Source organism: Pantherophis guttatus, chromosome 12 (assembly GCF_059756535.1).
Source record: "Pantherophis guttatus breed Tessera chromosome 12, ASM5975653v1, whole genome shotgun sequence".
Classification (NCBI taxonomy): domain Eukaryota; kingdom Metazoa; phylum Chordata; class Lepidosauria; order Squamata; family Colubridae; genus Pantherophis; species Pantherophis guttatus.
The window spans coordinates 12,306,636-12,328,110 of record NC_142074.1 but is presented as its reverse complement, the minus strand read 5'-3'; the positions used below and the strand labels follow the sequence as shown (position 1 = coordinate 12,328,110).

General features: G+C 42.6%; 1 protein-coding gene across 1 annotated transcript in view; it reads right to left on the bottom strand.

The window, feature by feature from the left end:
• Nucleotides 1-4,801: 4,801 nt before the first annotated feature.
• The window catches only part of ZNF711 (ZFX family zinc finger ZNF711), a 29,697-nt gene continuing 13,023 nt past the window's right edge, over nt 4,802-21,475 (bottom strand). Inside the window, exons 4-9 of the mRNA XM_034424026.3 lie at nt 20,595-20,753; nt 19,634-19,780; nt 17,189-17,326; nt 10,032-10,079; nt 9,428-9,571; nt 4,802-7,775 (exon numbers count right to left, since the gene is read on the bottom strand). Coding sequence (XP_034279917.1) covers nt 6,598-7,775; nt 9,428-9,571; nt 10,032-10,079; nt 17,189-17,326; nt 19,634-19,780; nt 20,595-20,753 — 1,814 coding nt within the window. The 3' untranslated portion in view covers nt 4,802-6,597. The remainder of the gene's footprint in view (nt 7,776-9,427; nt 9,572-10,031; nt 10,080-17,188; nt 17,327-19,633; nt 19,781-20,594; nt 20,754-21,475) is intronic.

The following is a 21,475-nucleotide window of genomic DNA, read 5'->3' as shown; positions in this document are numbered from 1 at the left end:
TCTGCCTCTGCCTCCCAGCAATTTTCGTTGCAGCAAACAGCAAACAGCCTGCTTTACTTTCGTTTTCATTTTCAGCATAGCTTGATTAGCACAAGAAAAAAAAAATCTGCTCCCAGCAATTTACCTCCTTGCAGCAAGCAGCAGAGGCCCACACAAAACAGCTGAGAGCAAAACAGCTGAGAGTCGGGAGGCCAATCAACTTGTGCTAATTAGGCTGTGCTGAAGCTGAAACGGGCTGTATCTTCTTGCTGCTTGCTGCAAGGAGGTAAACTGCTGGGAGGCAGAGGCCAAAGGGTGGGGGCCAGTGGGTGGGCGGGGCTACATTCTGTGTATAAGACGCACCTAAATTTTCACCCCCTTTTAGAGAGTGGAAAAGGTGCGTCTTATACTCCAAAAAATATGGTATTTGTAGCTCAGGGTTGAAATGAGAGCTCTTTGATGTTCTCTGAATTTCGTTGCTTTGTTGCAGATGTTTCATTACCAAACTAGGTCTCATCATCAGTGCTAGAAGGGAGTGGGGTTTGCTCTCTGCTTACGTACAAGACGCAATTACAAACCCCACTCCCTTCTAGCACTGATGATGATACCAATACCACTCTCTTCTAGCACTGATGAAGGTACCTAGTTTGGTAATGAAACATCTGCACAAAAGCAACCCACCTCAGACAGCACCAAAGATCCCTCGGAGACAATTAACTTTATAAATGAAAATAATGTAGGGGATTATAGAAAGATGTGTAAGACCCCGTCTCAAAATTGGCCTTAGGATTTGAGGCTGAAGATGTTATGATGCCACATTGATGGTGCAACTAGTCAATGTTTAACCTTGCTTTCAGATTGACAGGCATGGGGCTACCAGCACAGAATGCAGAATCTCTTTAGAATAGTATATGGCAGGGGAAAAAATATGAAAAATATTCTTTACCTCCATTTTTGTTGCAGAGATCTATGAAGCCTGATTAAACCCTAACTATGGAAATAAATAAACTCCTGGCTTTTATAAGCTATGTTAAGACTTTTAGACAGGGGAACTTGTAAAGGCTGTGTTCTTTGTACTGTAGTCCCTCAAGACAAAAGATTTCCCAAGAGTAAGCTTTTTCTAAACAATTATTGAATGTCTTTTATCAATGACGGCTTTTAGATGCATGAGTCAGCTTTGGATGTCACTTCATTTCCTATTTTGACAAGAGGTTTAGTTCATCTCTCATCTTTTGACTTGAAAAACATTTGCCTTTTGTTCAGCAACGTTCTTTTAAACACACGGATCTGAAATACAAAATAATAACAATAGACTTAATAATAAACAACACAGATCATCTAAAACTTCAGCCCCGCTGTTTGAAGGCCGCAGCTCGGTGCCAACTTCTTCCCTAGAAGGAATTCCGATTGAGATTTAAATTTCAAGTCGGGTCAAGCTCTTACATACAAGTTGCGTTTTTAGAGATAGCTTTGAAGAAATGGAAAATAAAACTCTGGGCCTCTGTTGTTGTGATTTTAAAGGAATTGAAAACATGGAGAATGCGGTTTCAGTTGTTATTCACAATTCTAAACAATTATTGAATGTCTTTACTGATAATGGCTTTTAGATGCATGAGTCAGCTTTGACTGCCTAGAGTTGCTCTGGGTAACAAGGTGGGCGGCATATAAATTTAATAAATAAAACAACTCAAATCAACTCCCATATGGACCTTTTATTCTTAGGCAGCTAGATCTATTTAAGCATCAGATCACAATGGTGACCTACTTCACATATTACTGTACATATACCATATATCTTGATTAGCCATAACTGTTGTAAGGCCCATTTAAAGAGAAAAGCATAGACAAACCTCAATATAACAGAAAAATCTTATTTGATATTACTTGGAATTTATCATATTTTCTGACTTGCCAGAGTAAAAGTATCGAGACTCACATTTCTCTCTCTGGCTTCCTTGCTCTATAGCCATGATGGCGAACCTATGGCACACGTGCCATATTGGTGGGCATGCGGGTGTTGCCCTAGCTCAGCTCCAGCGCGCATGTGCGCACCGGCCAACTGATTTTCAGGCCTTCCGGTCCCACCGGAAGTCGGGAAACTGGCTGTTTCCGGCCTCCGGAGGGCCTCCTGGGGGATGGGGAAGGCTGTTTTTGCCCTCCCCAGGCTCCTAGAAAGCCTCTGGCACCTGGGGAGGGCGAAAAACGGGCCCACCGGGCCATCACGTGCCAAAAGCAGGGGGAAGCATGGGGGGGGTCATATGCGCATGCGCAGGAGGGTGGGGCGCATTGAATTATGGATGCAGGCACATGCACCCGTGATCCCCCCCGCTCCACCCGCTTTTGGCACACGACGGCAAAAAGGTTAGCCATCACTGCTCTATAGTATTGCTGAAAGTTGAACAGTCAACCAAACTAATACAGGTAATCCTTGATTTATGACCACAACTGAGCCCCAAATTTATGTCGCTAAGCAAGACAGTTGTTAAGCGAGGCTTGCCCCGTTTTACAACCTTTCTTGCCACAGTTGAGAAGTGAATCACCGCCGTGGTCAAATTAGTAACATGGTTGTTAAATGAATCTGGTTTCCCTTGTCACAAGGTCGCAAAAGGGATCAGATGGTCCCAGGCTACTGCAACCGTCATAAATATTTTGATCACCTGACCATGAGAATGCTGCAATGGTCATAAGCATGAAAAAAAGTCACTTTTTTTCAGTGTCATTGCAAATTTGAACGATTATTCAATGAATTGTTGTAAGTCAAGGACTAGCTGTACAAGCAAAAGTACGAAGTTGGATTTTGAAATGGGTGAATATTAATGAAGCGTATTTCACTACTATGTTTTCCCGAAAATAAGACTGTCATATTTTTTTTGAACCCTGAAATAGGCGCTTGGCCTTATTGCCATGCGCTCAAAAGCCCGATCGGGCTTACTATCAGGGGATGTCTTTATTTGGGGGGAAACAGCGTATTCTTAACATAAACTCAAACCTTTTGCTCAATATCTCACAGAAGGAAAATGTTAAGCGTTTAAAATGTTTTAAATTACAAGCCGTTTTGTAACTATAAAACGCCAGTGTTTTTTCTTGTAAAGGTCTGTTTTGTGGTTATGGCAATGTTTATCCTCTTTTCTTCTCCTGGGTGAAGGTATTTTTGGAATTGACATGGACAATTGAATTGAATAAATCTGTGATAATATACAAGAATACAACTGACTTCTCTTGGTTAAATAAAAAAAAAACATTTCTAAGCTTGACAGTTTAGATCTCATGTTTCTTCCGGCTGTCACTACGTAAATAAAACTGGATATTAACTGTTCATTTTAGGCACACAACTTGTGTCCTTGTAGAAATTGGTGGCCTTGTAAATTTCCAAAATAAGTATATAAGTTAGTAGAATAGCCTTTCTTTAAAAAAATAAAAAGTACAAATCCAAGGAGCCTCCTGTGACATTTAAAACAATTGCATGACATACAAGTAATTTTAGTAAAAGTGCAATGTTAATTTCTCACTAAATCTAAAGTTTTAGATGATGCTAAATATTTTAATTAGAGCTACACCACCTGGCACTTAATAAATTTTGATAGCCCTTTTTTTCCCGCCATCTAGCAGTCATCTGAAGGTCCACAGTCCACATTTCGTATAGCTTGAGCTATACAAATCACAAGAGCTTAAGTGTTAATGTTTGGGGCAAATATATATGACATGCTGCACGATTCTTGCTAATGCATTCTGTGAACTAACAGCAGTTTAATAAACCAGATTTACTTTCAAGATAGTGTCTTTCCTCAGTGTGTGTGTGGGGGTGTGTGTGATTGTGTGTGTATGTGCATAATTAAACATGGGAGGGGAAATCAAGCCATTCAGGAATTTCAAGACTATGAAGAGTGCTGGAAAACCCATAAATTTTACAAATCCCAAAGCACATTTTAGGTTTTATCTATCATGCTTAAGTGACAATTTAAACGTGAACTGCCAAACGGGCTTAAATCAAGTTTTGTGACAAAATCAATGCGTGTCTCAAATTTTGCACGTAATCTGCCAAATAGGCCTCGTGATTAGAATATTTGGCGTTGTGTATTCTGCTCTCCCCTCCAGCGCCAGCACAACCCCCCCCCCAAGATTTAATGCTACTATCTCACGTGATCAAACTTGTTTAAGATGCAACCATTTTTCAACATCTCTTTTAGGATTTCCCTGGTAAGAGATATACTTCTCTTACCAGGGAAATCCTGAAAGAGATGTTGAAAAATGGCCTTTATTATTGTTAGGTTGTCCTCGACTTACAGTTAGTGATCGTTCAAAGTTACAACGGCACCGAAAAAAGTGACTTACGACCGCTTTTCACACGATTGTTGCAACATCCTCCTGTGATCTTTTGCAACCTTCTGACAACCCAAAGTCAATAGGGAAGCCAGATTCACTTTAACATCTGTGTTATTAATTTAATCAATTGCAAAGATTCACTTAACAATGGTAAGAAAAGTTGCAAAATGGGGCAAAACCCAATGTTTCATTTAGCATCGTAAATGGGCTCAATTGTGTTAAGGACTACCTAATTTTTCTACTAGACAATTGTAGTGTGCTTTTTTTAGCCATTTTAAAATAAATACCACTGTTGCAACTTTTCTAATTACTGCAAATGTAAGAAATAATTGTTTCATGACATAAACTAAGTGGAACTTTTTGCATTGGGAAGAAACTTGGAAGACAGGTTTTTCTTGTACTTTTGTGTAATAATCACAGTAAGCAAGAAATTTAAGTACATAAATTAGGAGTGCGTGTCACTTAATTGGCAGCAGGAAGGAATATAAAGGTTCTTGAGTTTGGAGTGCAAGAGATGCATTTTATTGTATGCTCATTACAATGAGTAACACATTTTAAAATAATAATCCCACGTAACAGTGACAATCTTATTTTACAGCGTGTACATCATTTTTACAGCCACATAAAACACAAGTAGTCTCCTATGGTTTCCCAAAGTTAACTTTCCGAAGGTTGGAAATATATATATAAAAAAATTATTTCTCAAGGAACTGATTCTCATCTGGTGCAAAAACAAAGTATGAACATTATCTGAAACACAAAACCACAATATAGTAGCATGAATGAATTAAAAGTTACAATTTTATCATGTGAACAGCTGTGTGCAAACATGAAGCAACTTAAAAACTTTTTTTTTCTTTAAAAAAAGGACACGTATGTATAACATTTATGAAGGTTTTTCTTTTTAATTATTAAATAGCCCTAGACCAGCTTGTTATATTAAGCGGCATTTTTGCAGCATGCTAACACAAAGCATTGTTTAAAGGGATGCGTATTTCAAATGTATACACTGTAAACTGAAAATCCGTGTCTGCCCCCAAGTGGCAGCTTACTGTTCGGGTTAAATACTGCATACATAACTTCCATACAGATTGAGAATGCAAGTTTATAGTATGGTATATGAAGGTGCAATTTTCGTTTCTATACTGATTTCTTTAAAGAAAAGAAAAGAAAAGAAAAGAAAAGAAAAGAAAAGAAAAGAAAAGAAAAGAAAAGAAAAGAAAAGAAAAGAAAAAAGATTAATAGCAAGTCAGGGCCATGGATGCCGACTTGCCAGAAACACTGCTTTTGAAAGATTCTCTAGGATTTTCCAACAGCTGGCATTGTTCTACCTTGATACTCGCTCTTAAAGACGGTTGTGAAGTCACAAGAAAAGAAAAAAAACCAGTGCCCCATAACTGCATCTATTGGGGTTTTTTTTTTACTTCTTCTTTTTTTTAAAAAAAAACAAAAAAACATTGGTCAAAAGTTACTCGTAATAGTAATATATGTGCCGTATTAAACATTCAGCTGTAGTTTCGGGTAAAAAGGGAAATTATGTACATACATGTCCTCGGTCCCTAGCACCAAACGTTTGATCTCGGAAAACATAATGCTGTATTTTTCAACACGATATCCGGTAGTACAAAATAGGTTAGCAGCTCTGAAAGAAAACTTTGGAAATTGCTCGTTCAACAAACAAAAGGGAGAAAACAAAAGGTTTACGTATGAAATGTTATGATTGCTTTAAAACGAGGGATTAAAAAAAAAAAAGGACAGATCTTAAAATTTGACCCATTTCTCGAATACTATGTCCCAGCACAATTTTCTTTTTCTTTTAAAAAAAAAAAATGTAAGGATTACATGACTGACTTCTATCTAGCTTCACTGTTCGAAACTGCAATGTGGTATAATTTGTTCTGGCAAAAAACACTTTGAAAGAACTTCTGTCCCTGGTTTTCGTTAAGGTGACAAATGGCGTTATTGATATAAAGAGTTAACGGGAATGGACTTAATATTTCTTTCTCGCTTCGTAACGTGTTAACGCTTTCTAATTAACAGAAGACATTCAAGGTCTGTTTCTGCAGCTTTCTCGAAACATTCATCTCTCCCGCATTTTATAGTGCTCGTTAGGTTCCTATAAGCGACAATCATCGGGCTATGAGACACCCAGTCGACCGTAATACTTTTTTTTTTTTTAAGACTTTTAATACAAAGAATGCAAAGTTATGGTTTAAGATCAAGCTTTGAAACCAGGAGAAACAGTTCATGAGAGTTTCCTTCCCCTATCAAACATTGTCTTCCGCAGCGCCGATGCTACATGAGAGCCTCTTTGTGATGCCTCATGATGTGTTGGTTTTTCTCCGAAGGCCTCCGGAAGCCCTTTTTACAATACTCGCACCTGTGAGGGTAGTCCTTCGTGTGTATCGATATGACGTGCCGCTTGAAGCCCGAGGCGTCCGTCGTGCTGTATTCGCAATACTGACACTGATAGACTTTCCTGCCGCTGTGGGTCTTCATGTGCTTCTTGAGTTCCATCTGCTGCCGGAATCCCCTCTTACACCGTTTGCATTTAAAAGGCAGGTCCTTGGTGTGAACGGAGAGGATGTGCCCACTGAGTACAAAAGGGTCGGAAGTCTTAAAATCGCAGTGCCGACACTGGTGGATTTTTTTCCCTTTGTGGGTCTCGCTGTGCTTTTTGAGCTCCGAGGGGCGGTGGAAACCTTTCTCGCAGACCTCGCATTTGTGAGGGAAGTCTTTCGTGTGAACGGAGATGATGTGCCGCTTTAGGTCGCTGGAGTTAGTGCTCTTGTGGTCGCAGTGCGGGCACTGGTGCGTCTTGTGCCCCTGAAAGAGTTCCGTGTGCTGCTGCAGCTCCTTCTCGTCGGGGAAGGCCTGCGGACAGTGTTCGCATTTGAAGGGCAGGTCCGTCCCGTGCTTGGTTTTGATGTGCGTCTTCAGGTTGGACTGATCGGCGCAACGGAAGACGCAATGCTGGCACTGGTAAGGCTTCTCCCCCGTGTGGGTCCTCATGTGTTTTTTCAGCTCCGAAGGGTGGCGGAAGCCTTTCCCGCACTCCACGCAAACGTGGGGGAAGTTCTTGCTGTGAACCGCGAGCAGGTGCCTGTTCAGCAGGCCTTGCTCCGCGGTTTCGTAGTCGCAATATTTGCACTTGTACAGTTTGGGTTCTTTATCGCGCAAGATGAGTTTGTTGGAACTCAACGGGCTGGCTTCTCGGTAGCGCCTGGTGTACTCGGTGAATTCGTGCGTTTTGTCCCCTTTGTTGATCAGCTTATGGCTTTCCAGGTGATTGTGGAAGCTGACTTTTTTGTTGGTTGTGAAGTCACAGTCTGTGCACTGGTATTTCTTCTTAATCATGTGATCTGGGTGGTTTTTCATATGCCTTTTCAAGAATCCCCTGGACTTAAATTTTTTCCCACATATGTGACAAGGATAGACTGTCAAGGGCTGTCCGTCGGGACCTATTATAACAGCTGGGTCAAATAAACAGAAAAAAAATATGAAATAAATTACGTTATTGTGAAGTTACACAGAATGCAATAGCAGCATAAAAGAAAGCAAATCTTTCAAGAGCTAACAATGCAAACCAACACATGATAGGACTACTCAGGCGTAAATATTTTGCGGAATTAAATGAAACCTTGTTTCCAGGAAAAATATGTATTGGACTGCAAAAAGTGACAATCAAAATCCTTGACAATAATTGTCAATAATAAGTCACTTTTTACTCTTCTATATAGTTCTATATAGTTATAAATATTGCAAATGTACCTAAGAACTCACTCTGCTGAACAATTCAACGTATTCCCAGTTCTAATCCTCTTAAAATAATCTATAGTTTTTATTACAGAACAAATTTTTAAAAAGTAAAATTTAAAGAATTGAGGTCTATTATTTCCAATCAGTAATTAGTTTTCAAGTTTTCCCAAAACAAGTATTAGTTTATCTATCTTCTTTAATCAAGTTAATTTTCTATAACCAATTTACACTCTTTTCCGATTCTACAATGAACATATATTGCTTTTATCCCTAAAATCTGACATACAAGATTTTTAACTCAATTGGGGATCTCCATGAAGGATCAAAAGGATCATGGTCAAAGCCCCATCCTTTTGACATGGTGCAACATCTGTGTGGATTGTGATACTATGACCACCATCTTTTGCCTGTTTCAACTCTACTTGTAGATGCTGCTGGATTCATTAAATATTTAAAAAAAGGACACGTCTCTTGACTAACATCTTTTTACTACACATTAATAAATATAACTATTTTTGATCTAAAAATTAGACTCTCTATTTCAATATTGCTTAACGCATTGTAAGCCGCCCTGAGTCTCCGGAGAAGGGTGGCATATAAATTAAAGCAAAAAAAAAATGTAATGTATTTTCCATAATAAAGTGATAATTTCTACTGAGCTGTGGACATGCACTAAAGGTATCAGAAAATGTATATTTTGTTCTTTCATTGGCAACATAATTGCCTCCTAAACACTGTTTAAAAAGCTCAGGTTTATTCAACGTTCTATTTATGCTATCAAGAATGGATATTAGATATAATTTAATGATGGCATGTATAAAACAGGAAAAGACAAATGAATTGCCTCTTTGTCATTTCCAACCCTTTCTCCTATTTTAACTTATCAGGCTAATGGCAGGCTTACCAAGTGAAAAAGTATGATATAAGAAATCACCTCTGACTTAAATTCAAAAACCATTTTGAAACAACACTTTTGTTTGGCCAATAAAATTGTATCCTTTCGGGTTTTTAAGAACGTTTCATCAAGCAAGGTGGTTAAAAGTCTAGGGGGAAAACATGAAGGAGAAAATCATGGCTTGTAATAAAAGCACACATGTTAATTAATAGGTTATGTCCTCAAAGAGATGGACAGGGAGTCTTGCAACAAGAAAACTTGCTTGTTACCCAAAGCAATCGGCGGTAGGTTACACCAAGCAGTTTCAAAATTTGCTGGGAAGAAGATAATAGGAAGTGATTAAGAGACTGTACAAAAAAAAAAAAAAGACTACTTATTTTCTTGCCAAAAAAATCCCGACAGAAGTAGAAAGGTTAGCTATGTTAAAAGCTGTATTTAATTGGATAATAACTTTTGGGAAGGTTGTTTTACCTGTTTGCCATTGGCGGGCTTCACCTCTTCTCCTTTTCTTGGTCTTCTGCTTAAGCAATCTGTTCGTATTAATGCTGTCACAGATTTGGAGATATTGAGTTGTGTTACCATTCTTGTTCTCTAATCTTGCGTCTAAGTTTGTTCCTGGAATGAAAGATAACATCAGAATATTGCAAATAAGAGCTTTAAAATACCCGATTTACAAAACTAAAGCAGAAAGCATTTTTAGAGCCTTTGATGTGTGAAAGGATTCTATTTTATGCCAGAACCCCAGAATCCCTTCAAAACTTCTCTTTAATGCATCATATAGAAAGCAATAATTTATCACTGTTTATATTTGCATTGTATTTTGGAATTTTCTCAGATGAAGGAAAGTATTTTACTCATTGTTCTCATATTTATTAACCTGATATAGTGGCACCCATGGTTGCACTTCTCGATAGCTATATTCAAGTAGCATCTCTATGTATTAATATTCTCCCCCACACACACACACTTTTCAAATTTAATTATGAGTTATTCTAAAAGACATAGACTGCTCTGTGTTATATAGCAGAAGGAGCAATATTTATACTAAGTATGGAACAATTCTTCATCTTCTCACCTGGTGTTTGACAGTCTTCATATTTCCTAGGAAGTCTTCTATCATCCCCTAGAGAAATAAGCAGTTTAGTGATTTAATTCACAAACAGTGGGGATGTGCAATATGTATCATTCTGGGAACAGAACATTCCCAAGAACTTCATTATATTCTGTTTCTCTTCTGCAGCATGGACCTCCAGCAGTTTTCTGAAGCTATTTTTTTTTTTTTTTGAGGTGTGGGGAACCAGAAGTAATTTCGGTGTTCTGGATGCAGTCCAATCCCAAAATGGGCCCTATTTTAATGAGAATCCCATAAGTCTCTCCAGTTCAGAAGACTGTCCTTGCAATGGCTGACTAGATCTCTTTGATCCAGAAGAAAATGGGCATTGGTCTTACCTTAAATGCCAGATTTCTTGAGGGGGGTGACATTGTCCAGATGAGGGTTATATCAGTCGGATCTGATGCTGGCTGAGTCATAACTTTTGACCACTCCCCTTGCTCCGCCCCTTTCATGCTCAGTTTTGACGAAGGAAGGCCACCAGAAGTATCTCCAACAGGAACCCCCGTTATCAGGAGGAAGTAATTCGGTCCAACGGGACAACTGGAAAAAAACTACTGAACAAGAACAATAAACTGTACAGGCACTGAGACAGAGGGAGGGGCTGGACAATGTCACCCCCCTCAAGAAATCTGGCATTTAAGGTAAGACCAATGCCCAATTTCCTTGATGAGGGTGTGACATTGTCCAGATGAGGGACATACCAAAGATTTGGCTGTCTCAAGGGCGGGATGTCGAAGGGCCTGGAGAGACCCTCGCACGATGCACCTGCTGCAAAACCCTCCTGCCAAATGACGCTTCAGCAGAAGCAAAGGTATCTATCTTGTAATGACGAATAAATGGCGAGGGGGTAGACCAGGTGGCTGCCCTACATACCTCCTCAAGGGAGGCCTGAGTTGCCCAAGCTGCTGAGGTAGCAGCACTCCTAGTGGAGTGGGCAGTAATGCTATTGGGAACAGGAATCGCCTGGGCCTGATATGCCGAGGCGATGCAAGCCCTGATCCATCTACCAATTGTGGCAGAAGAGACTTTGAGCCCTAGGGAGCCTGGCAAAAAGGAAACAAACAGAGCCTCTGACTTCCTGAAGGGAGCAGTCCTTTGATATAAATCTTTAGGGCCCTCCGTACATCTAAGGTATGCCACCTTCGTTCCAAGGCATGAGAGGGCCGGGAACAGAAATTGGGCAAAATAACCTCTTGGGCCCTGTGAAAGGGGGAATTAACCTTGGGAATAAAGGAAGGGTCCAATCTCAAAATAACTGTGTCCGGCCGGAAAACACAGAGATCCTCCCTAACTGAGAGGGCTGCCAGCTCCGAAATGCGACGGGCTGAAGTTATGGCTATAAGGAAAACCACCTTAAGGGTGAGAAAGCGAAGGTGAACCGCGCGGAGGGGTTCAAAGGGATTCTCAGTTAAAGCGTTAAGGACCTTGGGCAAATCCCAAGTAGGGTATCTATGAATCGAGGAGGGCCGCAAGAGCCTGGCTCCTCGCAGGAACTTTTTTATCACAGGGTGCTGAGTGAGTGGTCGGCCGGATGGACTGGACAAGGCCGTAGACAGAGCCGCCACATGTCTCCGAAGGGTACTATGGGCCAGACCACGGTCAAACCCATCTCTGAGGAACTCCAAGATCTGGGCAGGTGAGGCTGAAACAGGATCTATCTGCCGGGAACGGCACCACCTATAAAAGGCGAGCCAGGAGATATTGTAGAGTCTGACTGTGGATTTACGTCTGCAGGCTTGAACAATGTGAATCACCCTATCTGAATAATTGTCCTGCCTTAGACGGGCCCCTTCAAGCGCCATGCAGTCAGTTGGAGCCACTGAGGGTCCGGATGAAGAAGGTTCCCCTGACGCAGTACAATCTCGTCTGGTGGAATCCTCCAAGGGTGAAATGTGGAGAGACTGACCAGGTCTGCGAACCACGGACGGCGTGGCCAGTGGGGAGCCACGAGGATAATTTCTGCTCTGTCGGCGATGACCTTCCGAATCAGGGCCGGAATCAGAGGCAGCGGTGGAAAGGCATAGTGAAGACCCGGCGGCCAGGTGAGACGGAGAGCGTTGACCCCTTCCGCCCCTGGCGTCGGGAACCTCGAGAAGAAGCGAGGAAGCTGATTGTTCAAGTGTGTGGCGAAGAGATCTATGGCTGGGATGCCGAACCTGTTGCAAATCTGATGAAATATGTCGGGATGAATCTGCCACTCGCTGTTGTCCACCTCTGTCCTGCTCAGGAAATCCGCCTGTGTGTTTTCCGACCCCGCAATGTGGTCCGCTCTGATGGAGAGGAGGTGTTGTTCTGCCCACTTGCCCAGGCGAAATGATTCCTCCATGAGGCGCTTTGAGTGGGTGCCCCCTTGACGGTTGACATGTGCCTTCGCCGCCATATTGTCTGTCAACACCAGAACATGACGGTGTTGCACGAACCGGTGAAAGTGCGTGAGAGCGAGACGAATGGCCTTCAGCTCCAGCCAGTTGATAGGGTTGGCGAGGTCTGATGCAGACCAACGGCCCTGAGCCACGTGTGATGCAAGATGAGCCCCCCATCCGTGAAGGCTGGCGTCTGTAGTGAGTACAAGTCGGTCGTGATTCATGAAGAGACACCCCTTGTCGAGAGAAGGCGATGTCCACCAACCTAGCGATCGCCTGACTGAAAGTGGAACTTTGACTGTTAACATGGTGTGAGCTTGGCGTTTCTTTTGAAAAGGAAGCAGGAACCACTGCAAGTGGCGAGCGTGAAGGTGTGCCCATGGGACGATCTGGACGCAGGAGACCATCTTGCCTAAGAGCTTGGATAGAGTGGCCAATGGAACTGATGGAGTTCTGCGAATGAGAGCTACTAGGTCCCTGATGTCTGACCGTCGTTCCAAGGTTAGGTAGACGGTCCCCTGGGCTGCGTCTATGATGGCGCCAAGATGGGTGATCCTGGTGACTGGCACTAACTGACTTTTTTTTTTTGTAGTTGACCAAGAACCCATGGTTGTTCAGGGTTTGAATCGTGAGGTGTAGGTCGTGTAAGGCTTGCTCTTGAGAGTGAGCCTGAATCAGAATATCGTCCAGGTAAGCCTGGATCCTTACCGGTTGTTGTCTCAGGTGAGCCGCCACCACCGCCAGGACCTTTGTGAAGACCCTTGGTGCAGATGCCAGTCCGAAGGGAAGAGCCCGGTATTGAAAATGCTTTCCTGCATAGCTGAATCGGAGATACTGTCGATGCTTTGGCAGGATGGGAATGTGAAGATAAGCCCCCATGAGGTCTATGGAAACTAGAAATCGTTGGGACGAACCCCTTGAAGAATAGAGGCTAGTGAACACATTTTGAATCTGCGATACACTATGTATGAGTTGAGATTTTTTAAGACCAGAATGGCTCTCCACCCCCCTGACCGCTTTGGAACTACGAACAGGATGGAATAATACCCCTGTTTCCATTGATCGTGGGGGACCTCCTCTATGGCGTGAATCTGTAGTAGGTGCTGAACTGCTTGGTTCATTAATTGAGGTCTGGATTCGCTTTTGGAAGTTGGACATTGAAGAAAGCGGGTTGGAGGCCTGGAGAGAAATTCCAGGGGGAGGCCGAATTTTACAACTGAAAGAACCCAAAGGTCTGAAGATGACCTTTCCCACCTGTCCGCGAAGAGGGACAGGCGACCCCCTACTGGAGGATTTGGTAGTGAGTCACTTACGACTGCGGGACTGGCGGAAACCAGAACCCCGAAAGGACCGTTTGGGCTGGAATTGTCTGCTCCTGTCCCGAAAATATTGACGGTCCGAGGATCGATAGGATCCCTGAAGATATTCCTGCCTGGAGGGGCCTCCCTGGGGGTAGGAACGAAAGGAAGGCCTTCTGTAATATGGAGAGGGTCTTCCTTCAGCCCGTTTGTATGTTGAGGGCAAAATTTTTCGCTTGTCCCGTGTCTCTACAAGAAGAGGGTCAAGTGATTCCCCAAATAGTCTGTTTGCAGAATATGGAGCTGCAGCCAAGCGCCATTTGGCCTTAAGGTCAGCAGGCCATTGGCGAAGCCAAAGCATCCTGCGGGCTGAAACTGTAGAGGCTAAGGCTCTGGATGCGAATTTGGCTGAATTCAAGGTTGCATCAGCCGAAAATTGAGTGGCAGCAATGATTTTATTAATATCCTGATGAAGGCGAACCTCACTGGGGGGTACCCTTGCCTGTAACTGTTGAAGCCAAAGGATGGTAGTTCTATTAAAAAATGAGGCTGATGAAGCTGATTGAATTGCCCATGCCGAGGCCTGATGGTTCTTTTTAAACAGAAATTCTAACTTTTTGTCTTCTGGCCTTAGACCTTCAGAAGTATCCCCAGTTACGTATGAAGAAGAAGAGGAAAGGGCCGCTACAGGACTGTCTACAGGTGGAACTTGCAAGAGTTGAGCAAACTTTGGAGCAACAGCATAATATTTCTTATCTGAACCATGTGCAGATGCCATGGTTGCAGGCCCAGCCCACTGTTTCTTTACCACGTCTATGAACAGTTGTGGAGTTGGTACATAACAAAGTTCAGGGGGGGGCTCAGAAAAAGGTCCCTGTAGTCCACCCTTTTGAGCCTCCTGCATCTCTTGAAAGTATTCATCTTCCTTTAAGGCGGCTGTTAAGCGAGCCTTATGCAATAAAGACTTGAATTTATTGGGGGGAAATAATCCTGTAAAGGCAGGTTGATCTTGGATTAACCCCTCATCATCTGATAGGTCAGAATGTCTCTCTTCCTCAAACACAAAGGCTTCACTAACTCTGGAGGCTGCAGGAGAATGAGAGCCAGTAAGACTGACTGCAGGAGAAATTCTAATACGGGCAGATCGCTCTGAAATAGCAGAGCCAGAGTGGTGACCATGAATATTGGCTGCCATTCTAGAAGCAATGGCCTGTTCAATCAGAATTCTCAATCCTTCTGGCACATTTTTTAAAGGATCTTCGGGGGTTAGCACAGGCATAGAGGATTCACCTGTTGAAGCAGCTGCAGCTGCAGGCCCACCAAATACAGGAGTTGCAGGGGTCATTAATTGACTTGCAAAGGGGTTTTGCAAATTGCTTTGGTCTTGTTGAAGAACATTACCCTCTCCCTCCGAAGACCAGGCCTGGCTAACAGTTGAAATGGGAGGAGGGGGGGTAGATGGGGGGGGGGTCCCCTTATCAGGCTCAGTTGCAGGCACTTCACTAGCTTGCTTTTCTAGAGATTTATGCCTCTTTGCTAAATCCTTCTCCTCAGGCTTAGAAAGGTGCTTACGTTTGGAAGTTGATTTCTTCCCAGTGTACATAGTATTTTCCTCCCCATGGGAAGAGCGATCTGCCATCTTTAGTATACTCACTGCGACCACGATGTCGACTGGAGAAATAGCTTTTGGTTTCAGTTTCACCACGTGGTTGAAATTTGAGATGGCAACGACTCTGGCGTTAAGCACGATGGCTGCCAGGTCATACTTGAGCAGGAGGAAAACTCTGCTCTGGAGGTATCTGTCTAGGCAAGCCTAGAAACGGACCTCCTCAGCGCCCCCCCAGCCACAAAGAGAAAAAAATTAAAATACTGGCTGGAAATGCCACAGGGGAAGGCAAGAAGAAGCTTGCTGCCCCCCCCCAAACTTGCAGACTCGTTGGTGGCAAAGCGGCAAAAATTTCCTTTTAAAATTGCCGCGGGGCTTCAATTAACCGCTCTACAGCTGATCAGCGGTTTTGGGATCGCTGTAGGGTGGGCGGCGGCCCGATTTGGCAATTTCCCTTAAAATTAGGTAATTGCTATTATTGTTGGTGGTATTGTGGTCTAGGGCCCCTTAAACAATCGTTGGTGGGATAGATCAAAAAAATCCCCCCCAAAAAAGACAGGAAAAAGAAAAAGGAAAAAAGTTCCCTTTTAAAATGGGGCTTTCAAAATGGCCGCCGCCAGGAGCGAAGCAAAGCCTGCAGCTTAGGAGGCTCTAGCAAAGCAAAACCGGCAGGCTACAATAGAAGGGGGGGGAAAATTTAAAGGGGAAGTAACAATTTTAAGCTATAGAAATAAAAAGGTGGTCAAAAAGACTTACAATTCTGTGATATTGAACAGACCTGGGCTGTATAGCCAGATCTGTAGGAGATGTTTCTCTCAGGCCGACTGAGTCTAAACTGAGCATGAAAGGGGCGGAGCAAGGGGAGTGGTCAAAAGTTATGACTCAGCCAGCATCAGATCCGACTGATATAACCCTCATCTGGACAATGTCACCCCTCATCAAGGAAATACAGAAGGTTTTGCACACGGCTAACAGTTTGTGGGCTGCTACTGTAAAATAGTTGAAAGAGAACACAAGGAGTAATTAATGGCCAAAACTTTCTTTGTAAGAATTCCAAAGAGTGCCAAGCGAAATCAAAAACACAATTGTGTATCTTATATTTAATAACAAGGTTTGCTGTCTGTTGCTTCCAAGAAAAAAAAAAAGTTACACCTTAATGTCCAAGAACCCATTTTATGCTATGAACATAATTATGTCAGGCAGACGAAACAGCAGTAATTGGGCTTCAGATATTGTTTATAGTATCGTGAGAAATACGTGTTCTGTAAACAGAAGTCAGTGCATGAAGTAAACAAACCTGCCTAACAACCTCCATCCTCTCTTTCATAAAGAATGTACACACAGGTATGCACACGCGCACACACACACAAAAGCACTGACCCACATGACCAGCATCACGGACTCTGACAGAGCTCCCAATCTAACAATACTTTTGGGTTATTTAATAAGCAATATTCTGCATTCCAAGCCTCTTTATTTAGATGACACAGTAATTGTAGCAGGTAAGGTGAGCTGCTTTTATTATTTGATATGGAAACAGAAAAGAGGAAGGTCCCAGGATTCAAAAGAAATTGGAGAATCATTCGCTTTCTGAAGTTATATTTAGAACATTTAAATGTGGGTGGTTGGAAGAAGGCCTTATTTTCTAACACCAAGCAGTCAATCGGAAGATGTCATTTCAGAAATCTTTCAGTCACCAAAGGTTAAGTTTGACTTGAAGGAGGCTTGACTTCAGGTGGAAAGAGATGGGTGGGAAGAAAAACCAACCCTCCACGACATGAGCAAGGCTCTAGAGGTAGTAAGTGGAGTGAGGAGAAGGGATCGAGTTAAAGAAAACAAGTAGCATCTTACCATAAGCAGCAGCCCAGGCAACCGGAACAAAAGTTTTATTCACACCAGCATCTTCAAGCTGTGCATCGGGAAGGGAGGAGGCTTCCTCTTCACCAACAATTACTTCCATGTAAACTTCATCTGCTATTTCAGCACAGCCTAGATGGGATTTGAAAGGAGGTGAGATGGATTGTTCTGTTTATGTAACTACTTTTCATAAGCCTAAACCAGTGATGGCTAACTTTTTTGCCATCACGTGCCAGGAAGGAGGGAGCAAGGGGGGGGGTCGCACGCATGCGTGCTCACACCCGTAATTCTATGTGCCCACCCCCGTGCACGAACCCCCCCACTCACTCCGCTTCTGGCACGCGATGGCCAGGTAGGCCCGTTTTTCTCTCTTACCTGGCTCCAGAGCCTTTCTAGCAGTCTGGGGAGGGCGAAAACAGCCTTCCCTACCACCACCACCACCCCCGGAGGTCCTCTAGAGGCAAGAAACGGCCTGTTTGCCAACTTCCGGTGGGACTGGAAGGCCCGTTTTTTGCTGTCCCCAGCCTCCAGAGCCTCTCTAGGAGTCTGGGGGAGGGTGAAAATGGCCTCCCCCCCGCCCCAGAGGTCCTCTGGAGGCCAAAAACGGCCCGTTTGCCAACTTCCGGTCCCACCCACTGATGGCGAACATAGCTTCGCCATCACGGCCCTAAACCCTAACCCTTAAAACAAGATGGAAGAACGACATCAGTAAGTATTGTGGGCCCGATTGGTAAAAGAAAGCTTAGGACGGTACTGGTTGGAAACATGAGGAAGAGGCCTTCATCCTGCAGTGTATAGGCAAGGGCTAAACTGATTATGATGATGTAATTACTTTATCCTTGCTCAATTAACTTCTACTTAAACCCGCTATCTGGATTTGTATGGAATAAATCACAATACAAAAGAGTTCTGAATCAATTTCTCTACTCTATTATTAAGGCTTCTGCTGTACGCATATTTAAAAAAAACAACACCAAAAATACCTTTAAACAAATCTGCTTAAAATTACACTGTGCTTTATATTGCAGAAGTTAAGCATAATTCCTAAGTAGAAAAGCACCCTAATAAAGTGATTTTTAATTCACGCACAATCATATAATTAAATTATGCATTTAAAAATATTATTTTTGTAGCATTTTATATACTCAAAGCAGTTAATTATCTAAATTACACTTTACAAAACTGTAATGTAAGCCAATAATTTGGCTACTGGCTAGCTTATCTATCTAGTTAAGTACATGGCTAAAGTAAAATCTGTAATGGAAACAATTATAAAGTTTAGATATTTAATTTTGGGTGGCAATTAAAAAAAATGAAAATTACAAAGACAATGCTTTTTGATATCTTGGAACTTGTGTTATGTTCTTATCTTGCTTCTCAATGGCTTCAACATATTTTAAATACTGAACAGGCAAGTAAAATATGCAAACTATTGTCAGAAATTGTTGATATTTAGACATTAACATTGTGTTAGGTAAACTGGAAAAGCAAAATAAAAACAGTGAATACTGACAACTGGCAAAGATACATAAAAGTATTATCATTGGTACATGTGGAACTAAGTACTTCTCTTCAGAAAAAAATGTATCTGGCATTGCCAGCAGTTCCATGTCAAGAAATGTATTATTTTCTGCCAGTCACACATGCAAACAGATCAAAGTCAGCAATGAGCAACATAGTATTAGATCAGAGTTTTGTCAAAATGGCTTGTGCAACTGCTTGGATTAAAGCTTGTGTAAAAGTCCATGTAACTCTTTCTACGTGCAAAATTTGTGACCTGAGTAACTACAGAGGTGGGAAAGATGAAAAACTTGTTGACTTGTTAATTTTCTGAAACTTAGAACAATCATTTAGTAATTGAGAGATCTTCCAGAAACAATGATGGCTAACCTTTTTCTCGTGTGCCGTAGCACGCGTGTGTGCCGGTACCCATAATGCAATGTGGCTCCCCACGCATGCGCACACCAACCCCCTTGCTCCCCATGCATGGGCACGCAACCCCCCAGCTCCCCATTTTTGGCCTAGCAGGCCTCCCTGCAGCCTCCTGGGCCCAAAAACGGGCCATGGGGAGTGCAGGCCACACCCACCCACACCCCGTTTGGGCCTAGCAGGCCTTCCTGCAGCCTCCTGGGTCCAAAAATGGGCTGGGGGGGCACACCGCACCCCCTGTGCTCCGCCCCGCCCCTGTGCATGGGCGCACGACCCCCCCCCCTGTGCATGCGCGCACATCTCCTGCACACGTCCCGCCCTCCGCATATCCCAAAAAACAACTGGCTGGCAGGAGGCGCGCACACGCACAGTGAAACTGAGCTGGGCGACGGCTCGCGACGCCGCAGAGAGAGCTCTCTGCGGGCACGTGAGCCATAGGTTCGCCATCACGGTTCTAGAAATTACAAAATTATTTACTTAATAATACCACACAAAAATAGTTGTCCTTACTAATATCCTCATCCTCTTGGGAGGAATCCTTAACCGCCATATAAACCATCTTCTCTCGCTGGACTCTGCCAACACTGCCTTGCTCTAGAACTCCAGCGACAGAGTGTCCATTATGAAAGTCACTCTCTGTTACAATCTCTGTTCCCCCTTGAACAGAAAAAAATAATATTCACATGGTAGAATTTGAACAAGAACAGTAAAAGTTGGCTATTTTTCTTCTGTGGTTGGGGTGTAACAGAAATCAACACATTTTTAGGGGCAACAGATAAATACAACATGATGATCTTAAAACTGTAAGAGTATGACAACTTTAAACACATGGCAGGAGGGAAAAAATAAAGATAGCCGTCCAAGACTTGGGAAGACTCTAAGCCTCTAGAACAGGGGTGTCAAAACTCAAGGCCCGGGGACCGGATCCAGCTTCTGGGGTGCTTAGATCTGGCCCGCGGGGCCTGCCCTGGAAACAATGAACAACTGGCCCGGAGTGCCTCTGCCAGCGAAAACGGAACTTGAGAGGGCTGCATGTGGCCCCACCGAAATCCATTTTCGCTGGCAGAGGGTTGCAGGAGGCCATCACAGCCGAAATGGGAGCCTATTTTCACTGGAACAGTGCTCAAGTCTCCACAGGCGCCCCCGACAGAAGTGACGTTGAGCTGACCATGGCCACCCCGGGCCACCCCCCCCCCCAGGTCAAACCTTGACATGGTTCTCAATGAAGTTGAGTTTGACACCCCTGCTTTAGAGGAAGATTTGTGGCAGAGAACAGGTCATTTAATATGATTTGAAATCTACGGGCCAGCTTTTAGTTTGATTTAATGTCTGCCTCCTTTAAACTAGTTTGATGGAAACTTTAATTACATTGGAATCATTACAAAGAACGATTTGGTTTATGAAAATTGGCAGACAAGATTTTATTTAATATTTATGGACTGATTTGTGAACCTAAGTTTAAGAAACGTACCTATTTCAACGTCATCCTCAGCTTCGGCTTTAAATATGTAAACTTTAATAACTTCAGAGCCAAACCCATCATCTTTAGATACGTCACCATGTGAAACCTCAGTGCTGATTTTTAGAGGGGTATTTCCAATGTGGTCTAATTTTTCCCCAACATCATCCACTAAAAAAAAGAAAAGAAAGAGAAGAAAAATAAGAACCGAAGTTAAGTTTGAAGCAGAATGTGAAGCAAAACAACATGTTCTGAGAATCTTAGCTCATTTATTCAAATAACAACCTGGCTGCATTAGATGCTGGCATGTACACCAATCACTCCACACTTGTTTAATTTCTGAAGATTGTACATGGTGTAAGTATATCCACTGTAACTTGATAATTTATTATTTTAGTAAATCAAAATAATTAATTTCACCACTGGAAAGAATCAGTTAAGTGTGCTGTAGAAATATATCATTAATATCACAATGTCTGATTAAGCAATTAAATAAGACATAGGCATTTTGCATTGCATGGGTATTTTGTATTTAATTGGTCTATTTTGCATTTTAGAATGTATAAGAAGTGAGGGATACCCATGTTGTCATTTTGTTTTAAAAAAAAGGAAAATCATCTTGGTTTGATCTTTGAAAGACCTTCAATATTTTCAATAAAGTGTTAGTTAGCATTTATTCAGAGACATCCCTTCCTTTCCATAAGGTGGTACTCTACAAGATGAAATTATGACTGATGTAGAATAGTGAAACTGTGAATGAATTGATTACATGCCTATTTTCACGGGGGTGGGGTGGGGGGAATCAGAAAGCAATAAATTTACCCAATCTCTTCCACATTTCTTCCTTGCATGAAAACCCTTCCCTGCCCCTTAATCAGAGTTAAGTTTATATC